The 25,250-nt window shown below is 38.3% G+C and overlaps 2 protein-coding genes across 2 annotated transcripts in view; one reads left to right on the top strand and one right to left on the bottom strand.

Annotated features, from left to right (window-relative positions):
* LOC145993949 (uncharacterized) overlaps positions 1 to 25,250 on the top strand; it is a 372,300-nt gene that overhangs the window by 223,529 nt on the left and 123,521 nt on the right. The gene's annotated exons all lie outside the window — the stretch shown is intronic.
* LOC145994155 (protein GVQW3-like) lies at positions 23,580 to 23,930 on the bottom strand. The gene has a single exon (XM_083130248.1). The coding sequence runs from the start codon at positions 23,928 to 23,930 to the stop codon at positions 23,580 to 23,582; it is 351 nt and encodes a 116-aa protein (XP_082986374.1).

The following is a 25,250-nucleotide window of genomic DNA, read 5'->3' as shown; positions in this document are numbered from 1 at the left end:
CAAAGTTATCAAGTTACAATACACACCTACCTACAAATATTAGAGCTGAACAGATACACTTACAGATTCCCACAGATACCTGAAAATTTAACAATTGTAAGTTGTTGAAAATAGAAATTAATATTAGCGACTGATTATGATTATTCCACTTCAAATATAAGCATCAATTTACCAGAGTTTTGCTTTAAAATATTAAGAAGAATTCATCAGGATATAAAAGAAGCTATTACGTAATCACAAAATATAGTTTTTCACGTAATATTTATACAAAATCAATGGAAACTTCGAATTTTGCGTAACTTGGCGAAAGTGTTGAGTGGCATATTTGCAGACCCCGCGAATGATCAAAATGCTTGAAGGGTATCTGCCGGTATTTATCGGTAAATAAATCAAATCTATACATACCGATAAATTAACATGGGTATTGGTATAAATGTATACACACACATTACTTCGCTAATCAACAAAGAAGACATTAATAACATTGTTGACTTAGCGAAATATTTTGTAAGGATATTGTTTGATTGAGTTTGTGCTTTAACTCCACTTTATGCATAGTAAGGCTAATTGGGACTGGACGTACAGTTTAAAGTGGGATCCGAACCACTATGTGCCTCCACCGGGTATCTTATTTCATATTTTTAGCGCAAATTTGCTGCTTTCTAATCTAATCTAACCTTACCTAACGTACAGCGCAATCAAGACATTCTCACAATAACAGCACCGTAACTTTCCAACAGCGAATCAGAGAGCAAGAAATGAAACCACATTCACAAGTAGACTGGAAAAAGAAAATGCGCGAGCCGGCCTGGCCTCACCTGATGTTTTGCTATCGCTGTTTTACCTGCGTGGAATCGTTGTATTGATTGATTGGCTGCGTATTTTGCCAAATTATCCGCTACATGATTCCGTTCTATTAAAGAATGTCCAGGAGTTCAAAAAAAGTTCTCATTAATTTCTGAGTCATACGAGGTCTGTGTGAATGGGACCACGATGTAAACTATAATGAAATTAAGACTGAGGCTGAATTAGTTGCAATTAAAACCGATTTCATCTTCTTCTCTTGCACGGAAAGCAGTGTTTGTTGTATTGCGAAAGCTTGTGCTGTGTATAGGCAGATAGGAAGGCAAGAGTAAAATTCTGAATTCAGCAGAATTCTCATGAAAATGTTGCTCCTGTTTTTCCTGATGATGATTTTGAAGCATCAGTACATATAAGTGATATTCACTTTTTAATTTTGACTGTATGTAGTCTTGATATATATTATTTGAAATTGTAGAAATTGTCTTCCTCTACTTGGGTAGGCAGGAAAGTGAATCCTCTTGTTATAAAGCATGGTGCATTTGGTAAACGAATGATTTTACACTATTTCTTGATGTCCTTATAAGCATGATGATAATATAGTGTACGTAATATGTGTTATATTTTGCTGTACGTGTGTTGAGCATAGAAGAGTCTCAAGAGTTGTAGTTTTGGTATGATTGGAGATGATGTGTTGGTCATTTTCTTAAGGAGAATTTTAGTCGCAGGATACTAATCGACTAAGGCTGAAGGGTGGGTTTCCCGTTTCTACTTCCTTGTTCTTTTAGATCCTATATCAGTGCCACTTCGGTTTTTCTTCTTTCATCAGTGGCGTATTCAACATGTTACCGCGTTTAACACTTGTAAACCATCTTTTTCATATATTGTTATGCATTTAGCGTAAATATATCTGCAATTGTTCATTATATATTATGCAAACTATTAAAACACAAACAGCGTTGGCAGGAAAACACTGCTTGTTCCTTCCTGCTTTCTGTGCCGCGCTTGGCACAGGCAGTGTTGCTACATGAAGAAAAGTTTTCCTTGGTGAAGGGGGTAAAAAGCGAAATTTTATGACAAATCCTAGAAATCACCGAAGAATTTGAAGTTGTCTGACTCTGTTTTTATTTTACTTGCATTATATTTATTCAATCTAGCTGGATTGTATATTAAAATATATGCAATAAATAAGAATTATTGTGTAAAACCATGCCAAATTTTCAGAATACGCCACTGTCTTTCACAATTAATGAGAAAACAGTTAATTTTTTTAAATTTTAATTTAATCCAAGGAATAAATGGTGTTACGGTTTACAAAATCCCACAAATTATATTTTTATTTGAGAGATAGCACAAATAATTGTTAAACCTTTTATTTAAACGAGGAGTGTATTAATAACAGAATGGCATAACTGTGCATTACGGTGCACAAACTGCATGAAGTGAAAACAAAAGTAATGAAAACAGTTATTCACACGGATTTCTTTATTTTTATTAATTTATACTTGTTATTATTTCATAATAATAATAATTATTATTATTTTTACTATTGAAGTTTGATCAGAGGCCACCCCTTACAATAATTTCTGGCAATGCCCATGGGATACAATCAAAACTTCGTTTTTGAGGGTAACTTCGTCATGAGACCTATAGATATCGTTAGGAGTCACATGCTGGTGGAACAAAGGGAGTTATGTTTTTTACTGAAGCACCTTACTCGTTATTTCATTATGATACATGTGCTGAACTTGTTTTGTTTTCAAACACGTTGTAAGATTTCAATGTTTAAAAATCAATAAAAAATTAATATAAAATAAGATTAAAATACACACAAACATCACTAGTATGACAAAAGGATACATTTTGCAATTCATACCATTTTGTTTAACGATCTTTCTTTTGTTCATGGAAGTTTAACTGTATTTATTGTATCAGTGCTTCGCAGTTCTACTGTTCTTCTTTCATAACCCTGAATAGCATGTGCAAGGATTAAACCGATGCTAGTAAGTAAGAACTTCGCGAAGCAACGTACACACTTGATGAACATAAAGAAACGTTTGTGCGAGTTATGCCAACGATACGCAACACACCACTTCAACCTTAGGCTGGATGACGTAACGCATATTCACACACACTACAAAAGCAATATTAAAAAAGAAACGCACCGTGGGCGATGGCTGACAATTACATCACAGACATCCTTTATGCCTTTGATGAAGTTATTATGTAAATTACGCCGGCTGGCTTGAATTTCTTGTTCATTTCACGGTTCAGAATGTTAATGCATCAGGTTGGACGTAATTTATAAACTTGTGCGATTGCTCTGACGTTCATGGTTATTTGTGTGTCTATGTGATGATAAAACGTAACTTCCAGTGCAGTAGTGCACATTCTCAAACCTATGGTTCGTGCGTGGGCGTGATATAGCTACGTATATCCTTCACTAAAGAAAGGGCATTGTTGGGCAACAACTTAAAAAAGTTTTAATCTAATGTCGATCGCAGTGCAGCAACTCCTGAAGTGCGACAAGATGACTGACGTTTTAATGTCACGAACATCATGCTCACCAAAAAGGAAATTTTATTTTAACATATAATGTGTATTAGAATATATGAAATATATCAATGTTTTATGCTAGTGTATGGAAGCTGGCTTTTACAGTTACTACGCCTGTAAAGAAAAGTATCGAAATGAATTCGATCTTTTTTTAAAAAAATTGTTATTTAGCGTCGCTTTTCGGCAAATTGGGTTAATCGCGACGATCGGGATGAGTGATGTGATTAAATTGACATACAAAGTAGACTCATGCCAAGGCCGGGATTCAAACCCGGTACTCTCTGGCGTCGTAGCGCGATGTGCTAACCACTCCGCCACGGAGGTCATCGAAATGAATTCAAAATGTCTGTGCACCTGGAGATTTTGGTCTCTCATTCTTGACCACCAATTTTCCATTCTTAATGATCTTATGATTAGTAAACAATTCATTTATATAATTTATTTACTATTCCGTGCGCAGTGGCCGATGATGACCAGCCAAAGCACTATAAAATTACTATACTCGGTATCATAGTTATGTGCCCATGATTTTTTAAATGGGAGAATATATTAGATTGGAAATAGGAGCATAAATTTAAGATATTAAAATATATTAATTAGCAGTGTTGTGAACGCTCGCTGGGGTCCTCGAACTGAAGTTTCCCTTTTTTCTGACTTATGTAATCAGTGCATGGTGACTGCCCCCTTCCCCTCTCGTCGTGTGGATTAGTTTTTCTCTTTTTGTTCGCTTCTGGTTCTTCAGCCATCGAGTGACACACCCTCCCTACTTGTCCTAGCAGTAAAAAGATACCTGGTCATTCTGGATGGCTCGAGGCGCCCCCTCGCGTCAGATATGTCGTTCTTTACAGTCCAGTTTTCAGCACGCTGTGGGAACGACATCATAATTACAGCTTTTTTTTCTTGTAACGCCACCAAATTGTGACGTAATGCCACAATTCAGAAGCCTCCGCGGCTATTCCACACGGAGCGCTGTCGTTGCGTTCCTTATTTCACACGAATAGCAATCGTGACGTCACTGCTCTGCACCAGCGCCCTCTCTACCTTCTTTCTTTCTTCCTTTGAGAAAGAGAGAGAGAGAGTACTTTCTCTCTCTCCCTCTCTCTCTTCCCTTTCTTCTCTCTCCTTCATTCATTCTTTCTCTCGAAAAGAGAGAAAGAAAGAGAAAGGAAAAGAGAAAGAGGAGGGAGAGAGAGAATGAGGAAGGAGAAAGAAGAAGAAATATTTTTTCTCTCTCTCTCTTCTCTTTCTCTCTCCCTCTCTCTTCTCTCTCCCTCTCTCTCTCTCTCCCTCTCTCTCAGGAGAGAAGGAAAGAGAGAGAGGGAGTTGAAGAGGAGAAGAAAGAAAGAGAAAGAGATAAGAAAGAAAAGGAAGGAAAGAAAGGAAGGTAGAAAATTGTCCATCGTAATATTAATTATTTTCTATTCTGCATCCTGTGTTGTTTTAGCGAATGGGATTCTGTAGAGGCGAAGTAGATGTTGTCCTGTGCTCATTGACGTCTTTATTTCAATTAATGACAATAACATTGTGGAGAACAGACTGAATGAAAAGTGAGATGGGCAATTTGCCGCTGTCCCAATGAGGTTAAGACGCTCTAGATTTAAGGAAGCTGTTTTCTGGCCGAAATAAATTGAATGTAAATTTGATGTTGGTGGTGTTTTCCACGATCGGGTCAGTGTACCGTGTCGAGAATTTATATATCTATGATTTTACAGGTTCTCCCAATGTCCGTCATCAATGCACACACGCAGTAACGGCGATTGCGTGCCAAAACTAGAGAGGGGAAGGGGAAGGCCACTTTACTTTTTCTTGGTAGACAAGGCTTAGCATTAAGAAGACATAGTGCGGGGTCAGAAAGTGGGGGGGACTGGCCTTCACGCTCCACCAATCGCCGCCACTGTTTATATATATAGATAGATAGATTGAAGACCAGCTAAAGCTAAAAACGAAGTTTGTTACAGCCTCAAAACATTATAAAATTGTAATCTGTACCTTAGCGATGTGGATTTTGAAATGGGAGAGTATAACTATATATATCCACAAAGCAGATGGTGCAATATCATGTTTCAATATTAATATTTTACACAAAACTGATCAAGTATCGTATAAAGTAAACCTAGAATTATATATATATTTTAATATTTCCATATCTTAGATAAGGAATAACATTTATAAGTGTTCATTTATTTCTGTTTAAATAGCCATATTGTAAGTTTTAATCCTTGTGCAAAGAATACCACGCATAGGCTTGATCGATTTTGTTTATTTTACTTCGCTTTTCTGCCACTTTTGACCAATCATGACAATGAGAGTGAGTGATGATATGATGAAATTGATAGAGACTTGCAAAGAACACACATGCCCATGCCAGGATTCGAACCTGGAATCCCTGTAGTCAGCACACACATGCGTTCAATTATCCACATCTTGTTTTCTGCTAACTGGAAAAATCTACGTCACACGAAGTGCTCGATTGATCCGTCCTTTATGTACCCACCAGGTCGGAGAATATAGAATTCATTGACGCCAAAATGTGACGATCTGAAAATGTTTCTTTTCTCCTTGCCTTGGCGCAAAAAAACAACCGAAAAGTGCATTTTCTTCTTTTCATGGGTGCACAATATGGAAGAAAGTTTCTTCCATACCCCTAGAGAAAGTAGCTATACGACAAACACCGTGACACCATAAAATGATTATGCATGAACAATAGCTACAATAAAAGAAAATTGTGCGCTTGCATTTTTCTTTAATATACTGGAACACATTCGTGAGCTGTTTAACTGTAAGAAATGACTAGGTCAGTGTTTCTCAACCACCGGTTCGCGGGTCGGTACCGGACCCTGTCATCAATTATACCGGGAAGCGAAAATTTGAAATTTTGTCATTTTTGTTTGAGCAGGAACTTTCATTAAGTCGTGTGAATGTGTTCGTCGACAAGTTGACGTTCTTCTGTCGCTTCCTCTGATCAGCTGACAGAATTGTGAGTGGCTATACGTAAACATTTTCTCAGTTTTTCTACAACCAACATTATTAAAATCAAATTAATTATCAGTTTTCCAAGCATAATAATTGAGTCATAAATTTTCCAATTAGAATTCATTGTAATTTTTAGGTGTTCAAAATTGAACATGCCAAAAGGGACTCCCCGATATATTAGTGGTAAAGTCTTTGCTTTGTAATCAAGGGCCCCCGGGTGGAGTGATTCGGAATTCCAATTTAAACTGTAGGTCCAGTTCCGATTAGCCTTTCTGTGCATAAAGTGGACAAAAACAACAGTTCAAACGAATGAAACATTCGAATGAAAATCAATCCGTACCATATTAATTTAATGTTGGCCTGAGGAAACTATAAGATTTCATTAGATCGGTTGCTGAAAACTAATTGAAAGCATCCTACACATACTCTATTATTCTTTGTGACTATGCCATAATGTGTTCATTGGTAATTAATTTCATACTAATTAATGTGTACAGTTATGAAATTAGAACTGTATTTACTATTAAAATTGTTGGGATCGACTTTTTAAGAAGGATTTTCTGGGTCAAAGTCTAAGGTATTTGAAAACCACTGGTCTAGGCTAAGTTTGGTTATTTACTTGGCTATACTGGACAATCGACCCTTATGTTTTACCATTTCTGCGTAAGAAAAAAATATGTTCACTCGTAGTAATAATAATAATTCGAGCTCCTATTTGGCACTGTGCATTTTTCAATTAGATGTTCCTGTTCTGAGAAATAATACAAACTTTCTTACATTACTTACAATAGCTTCTTTCCTGTATCCACATTCATGTTGTAAACTCACAGAATTGCCAGGTCGTACTTTGGTTTTTAACGTGGATATACATGCTAAAGGTCCCGGGTTCGATCCCCGGCCGGTTCAAATCCGGGAACTTTTCTAACGGTGGAAGCGGCCCCTGCGCCCACCCAGCGTCGAATAACATGGGTACCTGGGGGAAACCCTGGGGGGTAAAGGCGGTCAGGGGCGTGATGCTGATCACCCCCACTCACGACCGGATCAAGAAAGTGTGGGGCGTTACCCCCACACCCCCTATACGCCTTCATGGCGTGGTGCTATGCACAGGGGAACACTTTACCTTTACTTTTACTTTTTTTTTATATACATGCTAATTTCCACTAAGATTAAACTACCTTTATTTTGTGTTTTCATCCGTATTTATGATTTTCATTTCATTTTTGGACATTGAAGTTTCTATTTCTTAATAGCTCTAAATTATTTTCATTATTTTAATTTGTTTTTCTTAAATTTGTTTGAAAAATATATGATTTTTGGTTATTTTATTGTTCAAGGTTGTCTGATTATTGTGCAATAAGGGAGACCCTGACTTTACTTGTCTTTCTTATCGCACAACGTGAGGACAACCTTGCGTTGTAACGTTTCACGAGGAATGCCTACGTTGTTAGGTTAGGCCAGTTAGGTTGGTTCTCTTAGCATAAATACACTGTAAATGTATTATTTATGCTAAGATAACTAAACCCAACAACCCATACATAACAAAATACGCTTTTGACTTACATATTCACGCAAATTAGGCTCATTTTTTTCATTTTTAATGGAGGTTCCTCAAATTTAAAACGGTGTTCCTTTCCACTTCCAATTGTTTTCTCACCATAAATCCTACATTTCTGGAATCCTTGGTTCATAACCTTTCCAACGATGTATCATACATATTTGTATTAGGACGGGTCGATTCGACATCCTTACCAAACGTAGGCTAGAATGCATGTTTAAAAAGGCATAAAGCTGTTTGGTGATAACTGATAGTGCTGATGTCAAGAATAAAGAACATGGTGTAGTTGTTTGCTTGAAGGAAGTGTCAGTGCGTTGGTTCGTTTCCATAGTTTTTACCTGTTTGGAGCAGCTTGAAATGTGAATGAGGGTCAAGATGGTATAAACGCATGTTTTGCATCTTGGAAGGCCAACGCAAGGAGGAAAACCTTGCCTTGTCGTGTTTGTCGACTTTGAAGGCCATTGCCATGAGAATTGAGTAAAATGATTATCTTTATTTGCTAACACTACGAATTTTCAATGGAGTTCATAGTGCGATTGGATAAAAAATCATCCTCTGTTTTCAGTCTTATCTGTGGTTGCCAAAGCTCTTGTGGTAAGTTCGGCATAACAGTCAAGCGAAGCCTCACTATATCTCTGTCCTGTTCCACTGTTTGTTTCTGCTACGTTCCAATATTGCCTTATTGCACCAACTCTTTCTACCGCTGTTTTGGTTTTCCACTTTTGAGTATTTGGTTGCAACACGGTAACAGTTACTTGTTTAGATAATGAAATTGTTAATATTCCAAAGATTGTGGGGGCCTCCCCGATGGCGCAGTGGTAGCGTCGTCACCTTGTAATCAAGGATTCCCGGGTTCGATACCCGGTGGAGGCACAAGGGTTCAGATTCCACTTTAATCTGTAGGTCCAGACCCGATTGGTCTTACTGTGCATAAAGTGGACTTAAAACACCAAATCAATCAAAAATTAAAGAGGAGTTGGGAATATGCAAGTTAACATAAGATTACCTTTAAAAATAATGTAAAAACAGTACCACTACAAAATATCAGAGCAGAAAGCAAATCTTCCGAATTAATATTAAAACAATTGTTACTTATTGTAGGTTGAATATTCAACACTTGTGCAACACCTTTATCACCACGTCTACAGTCTATTTGTGGTTGCCACCATGCTCTTGTGGTCGAAAGCTTACGAGAACTTTTTCCTCTAACTACACGCTTGCTATTTTCAGTAATCGAACACTAACATGATCAACAAAAAAAGGGGAGTTCCTGTTTTTCCTTTTCTACGCCTTTTTTTTTCCCAGCCCACCTCGGAATAAACGAACCTGAAGTAGGGCAGAGGGAAAGAGAAGAAAAAAAGATGTCGGACACCCATACAAGACGCTCAATTAGCAAAAACGTGTAATTGTACCGTGTGCCCCTCTGCCTCCCCTCACTCCCACGCCGAAGTCTGTTAGCTTTCTCCTCCTGACTTCCGGCCTGAACACGAGAGACTAATCTCGGTCAATATTGTCCGACGAGATCCCACAGTCAGCCAAATCCTTGCACTGGCAACGTAATATCACAGTACGAGCCTAAATGTTTGTGACTCAGGGAAAATTCCATGCAAGTAAGATTTTCACTTTCGGGATGAGTCCTTTTTTTGATAGAACCTGTGTTGGGGCAAGAGCTGTCGAACTGGTTTCTTGATTTCAAGTGTTGCCAGGTACCTACACTAGAATCTTCCATATTGTAAGTTAATAACCGTGTCCGAAAAATAAAAGTTCGCATTTCAACGATTTGAGCGCATAGAATAGAATACTTTATTGTTGTTTACCAACCTCAAGTTGCAATACACAGTGTCATACAAATATAATATAGTACAGGATACATTGTCAGTACAAAATAGATTTACACCATAGCTTAATATTATAAATGTTACAGTGAGTAAGGCTATATTACAAACTCTCTCTTCATATTCTTCGACGCTTTAAATACAATTATTTATTAGCAATTTCTTTATGAAAACTATTAGTCAGTGACCTTATCTCCTAAGGTAGTTTGGTAGTATATAGCTATTTTGGAATTTGCATAGTCTAAGAAATTCAGTCAAGATCATGTCTCCTTCTAGTATTGTAATTGTGTACTGTATTACATCCATGTGAACAGATATATATATTATTTTATGGATGATAGTACAGAATAAATATATAATGAGAGAACTGTCATGATTTTAAATTCTTTGAAAATAGGTTTACAAAATGTCATGTTTGTTTAGACCTTTGAGATAGACCTTAATGCTTTCATCTGCCTTTTAAATACCATAGAAGTTGAGTTTCACCACAGTATTGAACCATACTGTATATGGGAATGCAAGAAAACATCGTATGCATCAATAATCTGGCTTTCACTTACACTTACGCACGATTCTAGTTTATGGAGTAGGAATATTTGATTGATTGATTGGGTTGGTGTTTTAAGTTCACTTTATGCACAGTAAGGCTAATCGGGACTGGACGTACAGTTTACAGTGGGATCCGAACCACTATGTGTCTCCACCGGGTATCGAACCGGGACCCCTTGATTACAAGGCGATGACGCTACCACTGCGCCATCTGGGAGGCGCAGAGTAGGAATATTACAAGACCTAATTTACTACATACTGTAGTTGTCCGGTGTGAACGTTTCTTGTAAATTTGGGATCAAGATTACTACCTAGCAATTGAAACCCCGGTGGAGGCGCACTGCACAGTGGTTCGGATACTGCTTTAAACTATAGATCCAGTCCCTCTTAGCCTATCTCAGCATACAGTAGACATAAAACAAACTTGGAATTTTCGTATACGTTGCCAGGAATTTATTTTGAAGAAGCATATCAAATGAAAGTAGTTTTTCTCTCTGTTATTGTAAGCACGCTTGAAGAAAATCATTGAAATTTTCCTCATTAGCAGTCAACAGTGGTTGTTGATCTTCATAAAGAACTGCGTTCATTTTCAACGAAGAGTGATGGCGTAGATAATGAATGGACAGTGGGATCCATGAGTATTACCGTGCAAATTGTCCATGACTATTTTCATTAAATTTCTTTTACATCGTGTGTGTTTTTAAGCAATGGATTCTTATGTATGCTGGGGCAGAAGTTATCAACAGCTTGTCTTCAGTTTTCTTTTAATTCTTGAAGCTCTTATTGGGTCAAATAAAGTGCACGAACATGGTGGTGGACAATTTGCGCGGTGATATTCATGGATCCCACTGTACAACTTGGCGTTTACGTGCATTCATACTGGTGACGTCACTTCTAGGAAAGTTAGAGCTGACGATTACAGGGCCGCAGAATACATTCGTCTTTTAACAACAGTCATTAGTCTATTTTTTCAGGACAACACCCCCGTACACACACACACATACACTCACTGACAAAAATAATTTGTTTTCTTTACATTCATTTCCTGACTCTGTATGGGACGCATCATTATTTTATAATCCGTAATAAATATTTGGGAATTAACTCTCAAAAATTTTAAATTAACTTACTAAAATTGTTAGATAGAAGAAAACTAGTACGAATTCTATTTCTTCCGCAGCAACAAGAACTCAAAATATCACATCGATGATGTTACGTCATGAATTAATCGTGTCCGGTTTCAGATAAAAATCTCTCGACACAATATTGCCAGGTCCTCACATTAAAAACGACACTGAAACCAGGCTAGTAGTTCCTGGAATTCATTGGATAGAAAGTGTGGACACACAAATCTACAACTTTGCATCCACAGATGTCGTTACTGCTCCCGTGAACACCTCAACCGTAGTTTTTTTGTTCCAAATAGCTTGGCTTCGTCGCTTCGGGCACCCAGCTAATGTAACTCACTAACCTAGAGTCGCGACAACTTCCACCTGCCCACACCAACAGGTTTTTTGACGTCAGTTCCGGCCCGTGGATTAAAAATAAACAGAAGCAACTTTTTCGTAATCGCCTCCTACATAGACGTATTGATCCCTGGAGGGATATGTTCATCTTTTAGAAAAAAAATATAAATCATTTGGTAGTCCAAGGCGGATATATACAGGTGAGTAATTTAAGGTGTTCGGCAACTTTCGCCCAAACGATAGATGGCGTCATGTAAAGTTAAACAGGCGATACTGGTTTCTAAATAATAATATAATTTAAAGTTTCGGAGCGAATTTACAATGCCGGAGCCCTCCCCGATTGTTGAAATATTTCGCATACTCGCTAATTGAGGCCTCCTAATAACGAATTTGAAGTTAAAATTTGGGAGTCACGTGTAGATATTGCAAAATAAGCGAAATTGAGTGGTCCGTGATCGGAACAGACATGCACTATTGCTCATTATTTACCGGAAGATTGTGTTTCCAATACTTAAAAAAAAACGAAATATACATTCCTGACATTACTACGACCCCAAATTTTAACTATGCTTGCCTAACCTAACCTAAGCTAACCGTGAATGGTTCGTGGGGATATCCGTCAATGGTTTGTGGGGCTACCCGTGCATAGTTTTACAACCCAAAATTTTAACTCTTTGCCTAACGTAACTTAACCTAACCGAGAATGGTCAGTGGGGCTATCCGTGAATGGTTTTGCGCTAATTGTGATAACGAACCGATAAAAAATCTTATTTTCGTAGACAGCGTAACTAATTGCGAACGTCAATTGTTCATATCAATAAATATGGTTCCCATACTTGTATACGGAGAATCATTTGCGAGAATAGAAAAGCTTATTTTACAACTTCTACACTTTAATGAAAAATTTCTACACCTCACCCCAACATGTTAACCTCAGATAAATCATCGCTACTAATTATTTCGTGAGTATAAGCAGTAGCATAGAAATTATAGAAGGGTCCGGTATTGTAAATTCCTGCCAAAGTTTCTTGCAATTAGTTTCCACTTTACACGGTTCGATTGTGTCCGGAAAGAGCCAAAATTAACAAAAGAGACTCGCAATATTGATAATTTAAGAAAGTCCCTAAATTGATTGTCATTCAGAGGATTATTTCGAACAATTAAAGTATGTGTGCAAGGCTTGTAACACATGACTAGAAATTATAGAATAAATGCTCTCTTTGACAGGTTTATTTAAGGTTGCATAAGCGTTGTAAATAACACAACTTCAAATACTGTATAGGTGTGTTTCACCTACGTCACAAACTGTTGATTGCGACTTCGAGCAGCCATGATTGAGGCAAGTTCTTGTAAGCATATGGAATTCAAGCGGGCTTTCGGGCGGGAAATACTAACAAGACATTCGTGATTTTAAACAAACGTTACGTGGTGGACATTTCCTTGAAAACAGCAAATAAAATTGGCCGCAAACATGTCGGCAGTGCTCATGTTGACGTCACATGAAACCCACCTATACTCATGTATAATGCATCCAGTTGGATAGTTTTGTGTGTGCTTGAACCAGTGGCGTGTATAAAAAGGAATGTGTGACTTACTTTCGTTACATTGTCAATGCTATAGTTTACAAATGTCATGTATGCAGCGTAGGCCTATGGTAACTGCAGGTTAAAGCCCGTGAGTTAATTTTAAATGAACTAATATGGCGTGATTTCTAAGACATGGCCTATTATTCAGTACCACCTGTGTGTGTACCTTCATAATTTCCCCCAGCCTGTTCACTTTAAAACATTTATCAGTCGCGCAGTGTAGGGTAAAATATCGATACAAATTACATAAAAAGTAGGCACTGTTTTATTCTGCAGTTAAACGTTTTAAAATGACCCACTTTTGGTTCCAAAATATAGAAGTTGGCAACCATGGCGTCATGAAACGTTACACGTGTGCTTTGGGAACTGCTAGGGGCCAGAACACATCACCATCTCCGCAACTGAGGCCTCCGGCTGGTCTCAGCATTAAGTACAAAGAGAAATAATGGCTTTTTATAACCTGACATGCAGGAGAACGATGTGATCGGGTTGGTTAATAAAACTTAAACAATGGGGAAACTACATAATGTACTTGTTGGCACATAATCAACTTCGAGCTTCTACGGTCGAATTAGGTTTTTCTTTTGTGTGCCATATATCAACTTTGGGACAGGTTGTATGCGTCTGAACACAAATTTATAAGTAGCCGTGCCCTTACGTCGAGTTAGTCCGAAGTGAGGTTTGTTTCAATAACTGAAGTAGGGCTAGGGGTGGGGGAGGCACACTTTCACTATAGTGTGTTTGAGCATCATAAAAATTTGACATTTTTAGGACACACTAGAGTGCGCGTCAAATCTCCTGCATATGGGAATAGCCAATAGCAGCGCACTGCAGCGGCGCAATGTCGAAATCTCACTCGGAAAAGAGACAGCGTGGTTGAGCGAGACGCCTTGTCACTGAACTAGGCAACGCCGCACGTCTGTGATTCGCTGGTGCTGTTCAGCCTTTCAAGGCCATACGCAGGAGATTTGACGCGCAGTCTAGTCGCCTCGCCCCAGTATAACGTAGGAAACAACCCCTTCCGACGGCACAAACGTTAATGCCTTATATTCAAGGTGTTCCAGTTCGTATCTGTTTGGGTGTCATTTAAACGGCATGGATTTTTCTTTAGGGGTTGTAGGTTAGGGATGATGATAAGACAAGACAATTCGTTTAAAAATCGAGATGAGAACAGGACTTACACGCCTCGTCTCGTCTCGTATGAGACTACTAAATTAAATAGGTGATTTGATAAGTGAGGATAATAGAATTCAATCTGACCGCTTCCATTCAATTGTCAACATCATCATCACGGGATCTGCAAAATAATCGTCCAAAGCATATTACACTTCGTTCCCGGAAATTTTTGTTCGCCGAATCATTTCATGAGATTTGGGAATAGACTGATGTCAGAGGGAGCTAAGTCTGGCGAGTAGGTCAGATGTTTCAACAATTCAAACTTGCCCATGAATTATAATCATGAAAACTGTTGACGTGCGGGCATGTGAGTTGTTCTGGTTCACAAGGCGGGGACACGTTTTAATTTTCTCACTCAAAGTTTGCATACTGTACGTCATTAATTGTTTATCCCTTTTCCCTGCAGTCTATAAACTTTATACCCTGTGCATAACAGAACACAGTGTTCATCATTCCTTCAGATAGTTATTTTTGCTTTTTAGGGACGAATTCTGACTTGGCCTTCTTGCTTAGTGTCAGCCGTGTAGTGTAGTCACGTCTTGGCAAAAGTTACGTACCGGCACAAAGATTCGTTTTATGAAACGCTCTAAATACTCACACAAGATGCCCATTCGAATATGTTTCTGGTATAACTTGGGCAAACACGGTACCCATCAACACTGGCGTACGTAGGGGTACCTGAAGGGGCTATAGCCCTCTCCGAAATTTTTGATAAAATAAAAAAATCCAAATAAAAGCAGTAAAGAACGCAGGGAATTCCAAAGTGGTGAATGCGAACCTTTTTAAAATGAGTCGCGATTACTATATTTGTCTTGAAGAACTTTTGGTTGAGAAATTGCAGAATGTACCAACAGAATGCCAGATTTTGTGCGAGAGAGTTCTACTAATGTGCACGAGTTTGAAATTATGTCGGGAAAGCCTGTGGGCTGCTATTTCCAGCCTTGGAATCACTGGGCCATTCTTCTTCAATGACACAGTTAACAATGTGACCACATGGACATATTGGGAAACAGTTCCTTCAAGAACTCCTGGCAACAATGGCTCATGCAAGACGGAGCTCGCCCTCATACAGCATACATTATTCTGGGTGTCTGCGCGAACATTTCTGATGTCCCAGCGATATTTAGAACGTTGTCAGAGAGGTCAGACTGTGGCCGACACATAGTCCAGATCTAAATCCCTGCGATTTCTTCTTGTGGGGGATATCTGAATGACAACGTCTTTCTCAAGAAACCAGAAAATATACTGCAACTGCGAGCGGCCATCATCACGTTTTTCAAGGGATTTACTGAGGAATTGGGTTAAAAACATGAGGGTTCGTATCGAATAAGTTTTACGCCAGGAAGGTGGACATATTGAACACATCCTGCATACTGCAAGCCACGCACATTCCAGTGACTATTTTAATATGAAATTTTATGGAATAGTTTGTAGGTTAAATTGTTTTTGTCATTTTCAGTGTATGACATTTCGTGCGTCACCAAAGTTATTTCGTAAACTATTATTTTTATGTTATTCCATTAGAGAAACTAAAATAATAAATGAAAGTGTTTGTGTGTATGATAGGCTATGTATTACGTATATAATGTGAGTATAAAAGAATATGGAATTTTCCTGTGGAGATTATATAAATATATACCGTATATATATATATATATATATATATATATATATATATATATATATATATATATATATATAATAAACGGTTAACATCACTTAAAGGTCTCCTAGATGGCGCAGTGGTAGCTTCGTCGCCTTGAAACCAAGGGGTCCCGGGTTCGATACCCGATGGAGGCACATAGTTGTTCGGGATCCCACTTTAAACTGTAGGTCTATTCCCGATTAGCCTTACTGTGCATAAAGTGGACTTAAAACACCAACTCAATCAACCAAAAAACATCACGTAAAGTAATCTTAAAGGAACTTCGAAACGCTCGCATGTAGTAACATAGAAAAATATTGTAGCCCTTCGGGTATATGTTTCTAATGTTTTACAGTGTCCTTCACATATGCCGAGAACGAAATGAAACTATTGTACTAAAATATAAATGTGCAAATAAAATATAACTGACTACTGTAAAATTATCCTAGGCCATTGTTTTTGTACTAATTTATAATTAAATATCGTATAACAGTTTTAAATACATTTTAGTGCAAATTGTCTGCACCTCGCTATCGAAATGATCCTACCACAGGACAAATTTCGTATTCACGAGACGAAATGGTGTATCGTCTCTTCCCTGTTGAACAATGGTGAAACGTTATGCTTTCCGGTCTGGTACTGGATATCTATGCACGATTCTTTCCGGAATGTTGTGGAATGTAGTACGTTCTTGCTTACCTTACGGTTTTAAAATCTTAGTCACGTTTTGTCCCAGCTGCATTTTGACAACATGTCCTTTTTATTCAGTTTTTATCTACAAAAGAAAAAAGATAACTCCAAAGTATAATATTAAGGTAGCTTGCATCCTGCTGTCTTTTATTACCTGAAAAAACGAGTCGAAAAAGTTCTCAATTCGCCCGCGCGAGTATTCTCGTTTCCACTCCATCCATTAAGTCGAGCCACTACACGAAAACAGTCTTTAGAGTTATTTAGTGTCACGTGTTCAGAGGAAATAAATCTTTTTCTGATCTCGGGGATCGGATTTTGTGGAACCTGTTTTCTACTCCACGAACCAAGTAAGGTGGAAATAAAACGAAGGAGCAAAAAAAGATAAGGGTAAAGAAAAGCATGAAACGTTATAGGGAAAGTCGGTTGTGAAATAAGCACCGGTATGACCTTTGACACTTGGAAATTATCGTGTTGAGTGATAATGTCTAGGAACATTCCGTCAGTGTTGCCAGAAACGACTTCATTTATCTGTCGCTGCACGGAGCGTTCCGCATTGTAAACCTGGTACCTCTGCAGTGCTTTTTAGGTCAGTAGTCTGTGGACAATCTGAGCATGTTCAATGAGTTTTTTTGCCAAGCTCTTCTCGTGTTTCTTTACTCTTTTTTGTTTGTTCGTTCGCTGAAAGCAAGTGCCTTTTTGCGACCGGTCGGAGTGATTTCATTCAGTCCCGATTAACTTATATTAGCATAAAAGTGGACTTAAAAAAACAAGCTTTACATAAGAAATTTAATATATTTTTATTACCATGAATTAGAGTTATGATCGTATCGGCTACTTGATAATTATTGATAGCATTTTCAAAAATGTAAATTCAGTATCAATTGACATCGAATGAAAAAAATTCTTATTTGGAATATTCCAATGCTTTATTTTGAAACATCTAATTTATATCCTGGGATGGACTTGAAAACGCATTAAAGTGCCTATCAATGAACTTCCTAAAAATTCCAGAAATTTTGCAATTTAAACTTCAATTTACTAAACTTTGAATACACTTAATGTGATCATAGGCGCCGACTCCATGGGGCTTAAGGGGGCTCGAGCCCCCCCAATGTTAATTATGTGGGGGCAAAGCCCCCCCAATGTTAATGATGTGGGGGCAGAGCACCCCAAATAATTTTGCTCAAGAGGATCTAATGTATTATTTTTCTTCTCTTGTAAAGTATACTCGGAATTGTGCCACATGCACTTAACTTTAAATACACATTTGAAATGTTCTAGACCATCAACTTTGGGGGGCTGAGACCGCTAAACCATCAACTTTGGGGGGGCTATGACCGGAGACAGCAAAACAAATGACTTATTACTATATACTAAGTATATAATTATTATTTACTATTTTACATATATTAATCAGAGACATAATGAATTTAGCCAACGACTTGTTAAAGACTGTTTGGGAATCCCCTAAAAGAATGTGAATGAGAAGGCTGCCTATACTGGACTGCGACCACTTTGCCCTCGTCGGTGGACGTTGAGAGCCTCCAGTATGCAACTGATCTTAAGGAACTATGAAAACCTTCTCAAATTTCTTGAGAAATTTTCTGAACAAGATTCTACTGACGCAGCATTAAAATGTGCTGGATACCTAGAGACATTGCTTCACTTCAAGACATTTTTCTTTCTCTCCCTCTACTGCCATGTGGTGGGTCCAATAGAAGAGGTAAACTGTAAGATTCAGTCTCCACGCATTGGTGCTACAGAAGTGGAATCAAAACTAAAATACTTGACTGACATCTTTCAAGAAAAGCGAATGGGTTTTGAGCAGTTCTGGCTGAAAAGCACAGAGGGCAAATCAAGCCTCGTTGATGAGCCAGAATTGCCCCGGCAAAGTCACGTCCCTAAGAGACTTGAAAATCCTGATGCTGCCAAACATCATCACAAGTTCTTCACTCCAAAATAGTATTATAAATCAATATACACTGACGTGTGTGACACAGCAAAATCATGTGTTAAACAAGGACATGAATGTACAGGACTACAAAAAGTAACAGCCCTAGAGAAAGAATGCATCTCAGCTGTGAACAGTTGCACAACAAATTTTCAGCAAACGCGAGAATTCTTTCGACAAGATTTGGATGCCGATAGGCTCTCCTTACACATGTCCATGCTTGGTGATATCGCCAAACAGAAGAAAGTGGTTCTAACTATAACCATGCGTGACATAAGGAAGTTTCTTTTGGAAGACAGCACTCTCCAGGAGCCAAATTCATGATGCTCCTCAGCACTGTGCCAGTGACGACAGCCACAGCCGAACGTTAATTCAGTGCTATTCGCCGACTGAAGACATATTTGAGATCTACAATGGGGCAGAAGAGACTAAGCAGCTTAGCGGTACTCCACATACATCAAACTGTGCTTCATAATTTGGACCTGAGACCGCTCGGTAATGAGTTCATAAAGAAATAACCCAGTGCGTAGAGCAACTTTTGCTTTATTTTTAAATCATGTTCATATGTTTTTGTTGTGTATGTCACTTTATATCTTAGTGTGCATGCTATTCTTTTATTATTGCAAAATTAAATTTAAAAAGTAAAATATTGTAGCAAGAACAAACAAGTAAAACTATTTTCCTGCTTTTTGTGTTAGCATTTATGTAAATAATTCAATAAAACTGTTAAATATTCGTTATTTGCAACCCATCATATGTCTGTTGCGGACATTAAAACACACCCATGCCCTCGATGGGACTCGAACCCGAGACCTCTGGATCAAAGCGGTTCCTTGAATGAGTTTCATATTTCGATTATTTCAATAAATTTAATATATTTGCTTGTTTTTATGGATTTTCTTCACACTTAAAATGTCTGACTTATCATTTCTTTCATAAATAGCAGCTGCATTAGTAGTAATTATTAATATTCTGCATTCGAACTGTGAATAAAAATTTTGATATTTTTGAGGAATTCATTGGCTTTTATGAGATTCCGAACACTGAGGCCAAAACTTAAAAAAGGAAGAGAGTGAGTCATTCATTAATTTATTTCAGTGAACAGAGCCCCCCAATAATTTTGACAAGTCGGCGCCCCTGAATGTGATAACAAAATAGAAACCTATTTTGGCTTTTCCTTTTTTAAAGTCTTTCAACGTTTCTTGTACGTTTTGACTGCTCATCACATATTGAAACAACTTTGAAATTTATTTACAAAAATAAAAAATTTCAAAATGTAAATTCTGTTCAGTCAGTCTGATAAAATTTTATGTTTATTTATACATACTCCCCATAACAGAGCTATTCCTCCACTTACAACGGGGGTTTACAAGTAAATAAGTTTACATTTGGACATAATATTTGCATACATAAACATAAATATGAACATATACAAACACATAAAACCAATTAAATATACACAAGTAATTAAGTGATATTAAAATATAAAAGTATAAAAGCACAAACTTTCAGACAAAATTAATTTTAAAAAAATTGTTTAATAACAAATATAGGCTATAATTTTTATAAGACATAACAAAATTGATGTTAACATTATTTTGGATTAGTACATTATGAGCTTTACATATTGTGACCATTACTGAATTCTGATGTACAATATTTTTAGAATTAACCAAAGAAAATAGCAAATAAGAGCGAAGCGTTCTAGGTTTAATTGTGAATCTTATCAACTAAAGACAATCTTCAGTATCAATCGAGTTATTTATAAATTTATAACGTAAAATATGTTTGGCTAGTTCTCTTCTTGATTTTAATGAAGAGAACCCAAATTCAGAGAAAATAGTGTTTACATAGAAAGTAATGTAAATAAAAGTAACTTAAACCGTAGAGGTAAAATTGACTAAATTACCAATATTTACAAGGAACATTTGCATAAATATTACCAGGTAAATCGTTCATCATAATGTTTATTCACTTTATTTTAGAGAATCAGAGGTTCATGAATTGAAGCAAAAGAGCAGCGAAGAAGTTTGCAACTTCTGCACAAGCACAATTCTATTCTTCTAAAACACGCACGGATGGACAATTTGCTTCCTGTTAGGTGCGTACACTACTCTCCCGGTTAGTAATCTGTGAAACTCGATTATCTATATCGCTGGCAACACTGAATTCTTCAATGAAACAACTAGACTAGGGGTGTGGGGGTACTGAAGAACATAAAGATTGCTGTCTTCGAAACCGTGAACGGCCATTGCTTTCCCAGAACTCTGCTATCGACTGGATAGGTCGGAGGCTTGGAGCTGGACTACCAACCAGTGACGTCAGAATCTTGCAACGCTTGACAGGTTGACGAATGATTTCTCACACATGTAGTATCTGGTTCGTATTTCTCCATCTCCAGGTCTCTTGATTTACTAATCTTATCGTAACAAGTCAAGATATAGGTACGTTCTGTGTCTTAGTAATTAGAAATCAATGTTTTTAGGTAGCCCCTTGGAAATAAATTATTTCGTGACTGTTTCGTTAAGAGTTTCCGGCCATATTGTAACTGAAGTTAATACAATGGAAAATTACTTGAATGCACGTTTTACTAAATAGCAAGTACACGTTTCCTTTTAAATCTTATCGCAATAAATCATGCGAATGAACTGCGTGTGTATTTAGCCAAAATGGGAATTCCCGCCTACACTAACTGACAAGGATATTAATCACGCTAGTCATTTTCTTTCACTATTAAATGTTGCAAATATATTACTTGGTTTCATTATCTCCTATATTGAAGTGACTAGTTGAAAATGATTAGATTGTACACTTTTCTGGTCTTGTGTTCGATGAATGTCTATAGGTCGGTCATTTAAAAATAAATACATCGACTTCTACATACACTCAGAGGCAAAAAAAAAAACGCAACACCTCCTTTTCTGAAATCAAAATCAATTTATTCCATGAATATTCTGAAACCATGAAAACTAAACAAATCCTGAATAGTGTTGCCCACGGGACGAGACGGGACAGGCTTTTAAAAATTCGAGACGAGACGAGATTGATCATGTGTCCCTTTGACATACAAATATTTTCGAGACGAGACAGCATTTCCACGAGACGAGACAGGCCAAAGTCTCGTCTCGTGGGCAACACTAATCCTGAAGTAATCTTTTTGTTTTGTGAACATTCTGAAACAAGTTTACATTGTTGACATTCATTGTTGTGAAGGCATGCATAATGGTCAACAAATGGAACCGATATTAAACAAAGAAACAAACAATTTTGCTTTTGCAACGCAAAGTATGCTATTTGTCACCTCAAGTTTGTGACATTAACAACTTCTCGTTCTGTAATGTTCACAAATTGATAATCAAAAGCGCGTATTGCCACCTCTGGCATGGATTACTGCTTGCATCCTCTCTGGCATACTTCTGATCAGGTCCTCAATGGTTTCCAGAGGAATGTTATCCCATTCCTCTTGCAGAACGTCGCGAAGTTCTCCCAGAGTGTTGGGTACATGTTGGCGGACACGTCTCCCTAAAACATCCCATAAATGTTCGATAGGATTCATGTCAGGGCTCCGAGCTGGCCATTCCATTCGCTGAATGCCTACTTCATTGCCGGACACACTGGGCCACAGGGGGTCGTGCATTATCATGCATCAGAAGAAAATCGTCCCCAACAAAAGGCGCAAAGACAATAACATGCTCTCCCAGGATTTCTGCAGTGTAGCGATTACCATTGAGGGTGCCATTCATCACGAAAACCAATTCTGTACGGGCAGCCACATTTATACCTGCCCACAACATCACAGAACCTCCTTGGAATGCTCTTCTGGAAGACAGTGATCAGAGGGGAATATCGTTCTCCAGTCCTTCTCCATACCCTCTCTCTGCCATCAGGAGATCTCAAGCTGAATCTTGACTCATATGTAAACAATTCTGCGCTCCATTGTTGCAGCGTCCCCATTCCTAGCGAAGAGATTGGCATCATTAAACCTTCTCCTTACTGGTTAATTATTCTTAGTTTTACATTTTTCTAGCCTACTACGAGGGGTGACTGAAAAGTTCTCGGCCTACCCATGAAGGGTTGCTAGGGGCTCAATCGTTCATGGCTATTTTTCAACACAGTCCCCTTTCAGCGCCACACACTTTTACCACCGGTGCTGTAGGCCCATGATACCTTCCTTGTGGAACATTTCATCCTGCACTGCAAAAAAGTCCTCCACCGCAGTCATGATGTCATCATCTGATGGAAAATAGATTCCACCGAGGTGTTGCTTGAGTTTAGGGAACAGATGAGTCTGAGGGAACCAAGTCTGGCGAATAGGTAGGGTGTCGAAGCAGTTCGAAGCCGCAGGACTCGATGACGGACATTGCAATGGTGGACGTGTGCGCGGGTGCATTGTCTTGGTGGAAAAGGACGCGCTTCTTCAACATTCCACGACGTTTCACCTTGATGGCCTCCCTCAAACGTTTCAGTTGAGCAGCATAATATGCACCGTTCACCGTTTCACCTTTTTTAGATACTCAGCAAGGATGACACCCCTCGCACCCCCAAAAAACAGAGACCATCACCTTGCGAGCTGATTTCACTGACTTGAACTTTTTGGTGGTGGGGGAGGAGGGGTGTTTCCACTGTTTTGAATGCACTTTGGACTCTGGCTGAAAGTGGTGGACCCATGCTTCGTCCATGGTTACAAAACGTTGGAGAAATGTCTTAGGATCAGCCTGAAGGAGGGTCAAGTTTGCTGCAGACAAGAGGTGTCTCTGACGTTTGTTCTCAGCACTCAACATTTTCGGGACCCATCGTCATGACACCTTGTGCATGTCCAGCACAACAGTTAGTATGTGTCCAACGCGTTCCTGGGACATCCCCACTTTCTCTGCGATGTAACGTTCTGACACTCGCCGGTCTGCCATAACAAGATCCTGTATTGCTGTAATGTTTTCTTCAGTACAGGCCGTTGCCGGCCTTCCACTGCGAGGTGCATCTTGGACAGAGGTGCTCCCCCTCATGAATTCCGCCACCCACTTTTTCACAGTAGAATACGATGGGGCATCCTCCCCCAATGTTTCCATAATGCCCTTGTGGATGTCCTGTCCACTCATGCCTTTTTTCAGGAGGTATTGTATAACCGCACGAATGCTCACTTTATCCATTTTTCAGAAAATGCTCACCGTCTTCACTTCAAACATCAAAATATGAAAAACAAAAGAAGATAGTAGTATGAAATTTGGTATGGGGCTTTGCAAAGGCATATATTATGATTAGCTAAAGTTACATTCAGCTACGATAAATGCATCATGGGTAGGCCGAGAACTTTTCAGTCACCCCTCGTATGATCGACCATTGACCTCATTACGTAGTTTGCGTAAAGAGTAATGAAAACACAGGCCATGATTGATAGACCAAACAAATAACTATCGATTGCAGCTGTTGGCCAGCACATTGTATGCAGGTCTATACGATAGTGAAATATTTATAGATTTCTAGTTTTTCCAACTTAGATGTGCCGATGAATAACCAACCCATGTATTGCAAAAACATCTGTATGAACGGTAAAATACAATCCTCCATTTAGAACATTTCTACTACAGTTATAAAGTTATACTACTCCCGTACAAAACTCAAAGAAAGAAATGTTAGAAAAACTTATAACAAAAAAGCAACTGCAAGGCTTAAATCTTATGAGTTATTTGCAGGCACAATGTCGTTCTCCTTTTCGTTTTGTACAAAACATGAAAGTTGTTTTACATTGCGACATTTTTCTTGTTTTTATGTCTTCTTCCTTCCTATCTCCTTTGTGAAGGAACAAATGTCTGATGGTAAAACATTAGCAAGTTGGTTGGAATAATTGTATCCAGTCTACGGTATCAATCTATCTAAACGTTTTTACAAGATAAATTATTGGTTTCTCTGAGCATTAAGGGTGGGAAAATCTTGCCTCCTTGGTGTTGTCAGAACGAGTTTGACCCAAATCGAGACACGACCGGCACAAAAAGCCCTCTATTTTAACATTCGGTCCAGGTGTCTGGGTGAAAAACTACAATAATTGATAGCCCTTGCACTTTTTTGTCAAACAGAAATCCTCATGAAAGTGCACCTACTGCCTTGTAGACGAATGGGCCATAACTTCAAGGCTATTTATCATTCCTTCAATCAACAAAGTAGACAAGCAAAGCATGGCGAACTGGTATCGGAATTCAGGGATTGCGTATGCAACAAAACTTAACAAGCACTCTTGCGAGCACAGGGCGTATCTCTTCTTTTGTAAAATAAAGTTCAGAGTTCACGAAGCATTCAATTACATATTTGCCCTGCAGGGGATACATGTTCTCGCAGCATAAAATCCGTGATATCCGGGCAGAGGCAGTGTGGCTAGGTCATCTTGTTTCTTTTGCTTTTATGGTTCGCGAAAAACAACCCATAAAACATGCTCAAGGTGAGGTTTCAACATTTCCAATAAGGACATTGTTATT

The sequence above is a fragment of the Lepisma saccharinum genome, chromosome 10, assembly GCF_977018435.1.
Source record: "Lepisma saccharinum chromosome 10, izLepSacc3.1, whole genome shotgun sequence".
NCBI classification, from domain to species: Eukaryota; Metazoa; Arthropoda; class Insecta; order Zygentoma; family Lepismatidae; genus Lepisma; species Lepisma saccharinum.
The sequence above is the reverse complement of the archived record's forward strand: the minus strand, read 5'-3'. Positions and strand labels throughout refer to the sequence as shown.

What these genes read in the sequence shown, in the direction of transcription:
- LOC145994155 (XM_083130248.1), bottom strand. Translation starts at nt 23,930, where the DNA reads ATGGATAAAGTGAGCATTCGTGCGGTTATACAATACCTCCTGAAAAAA.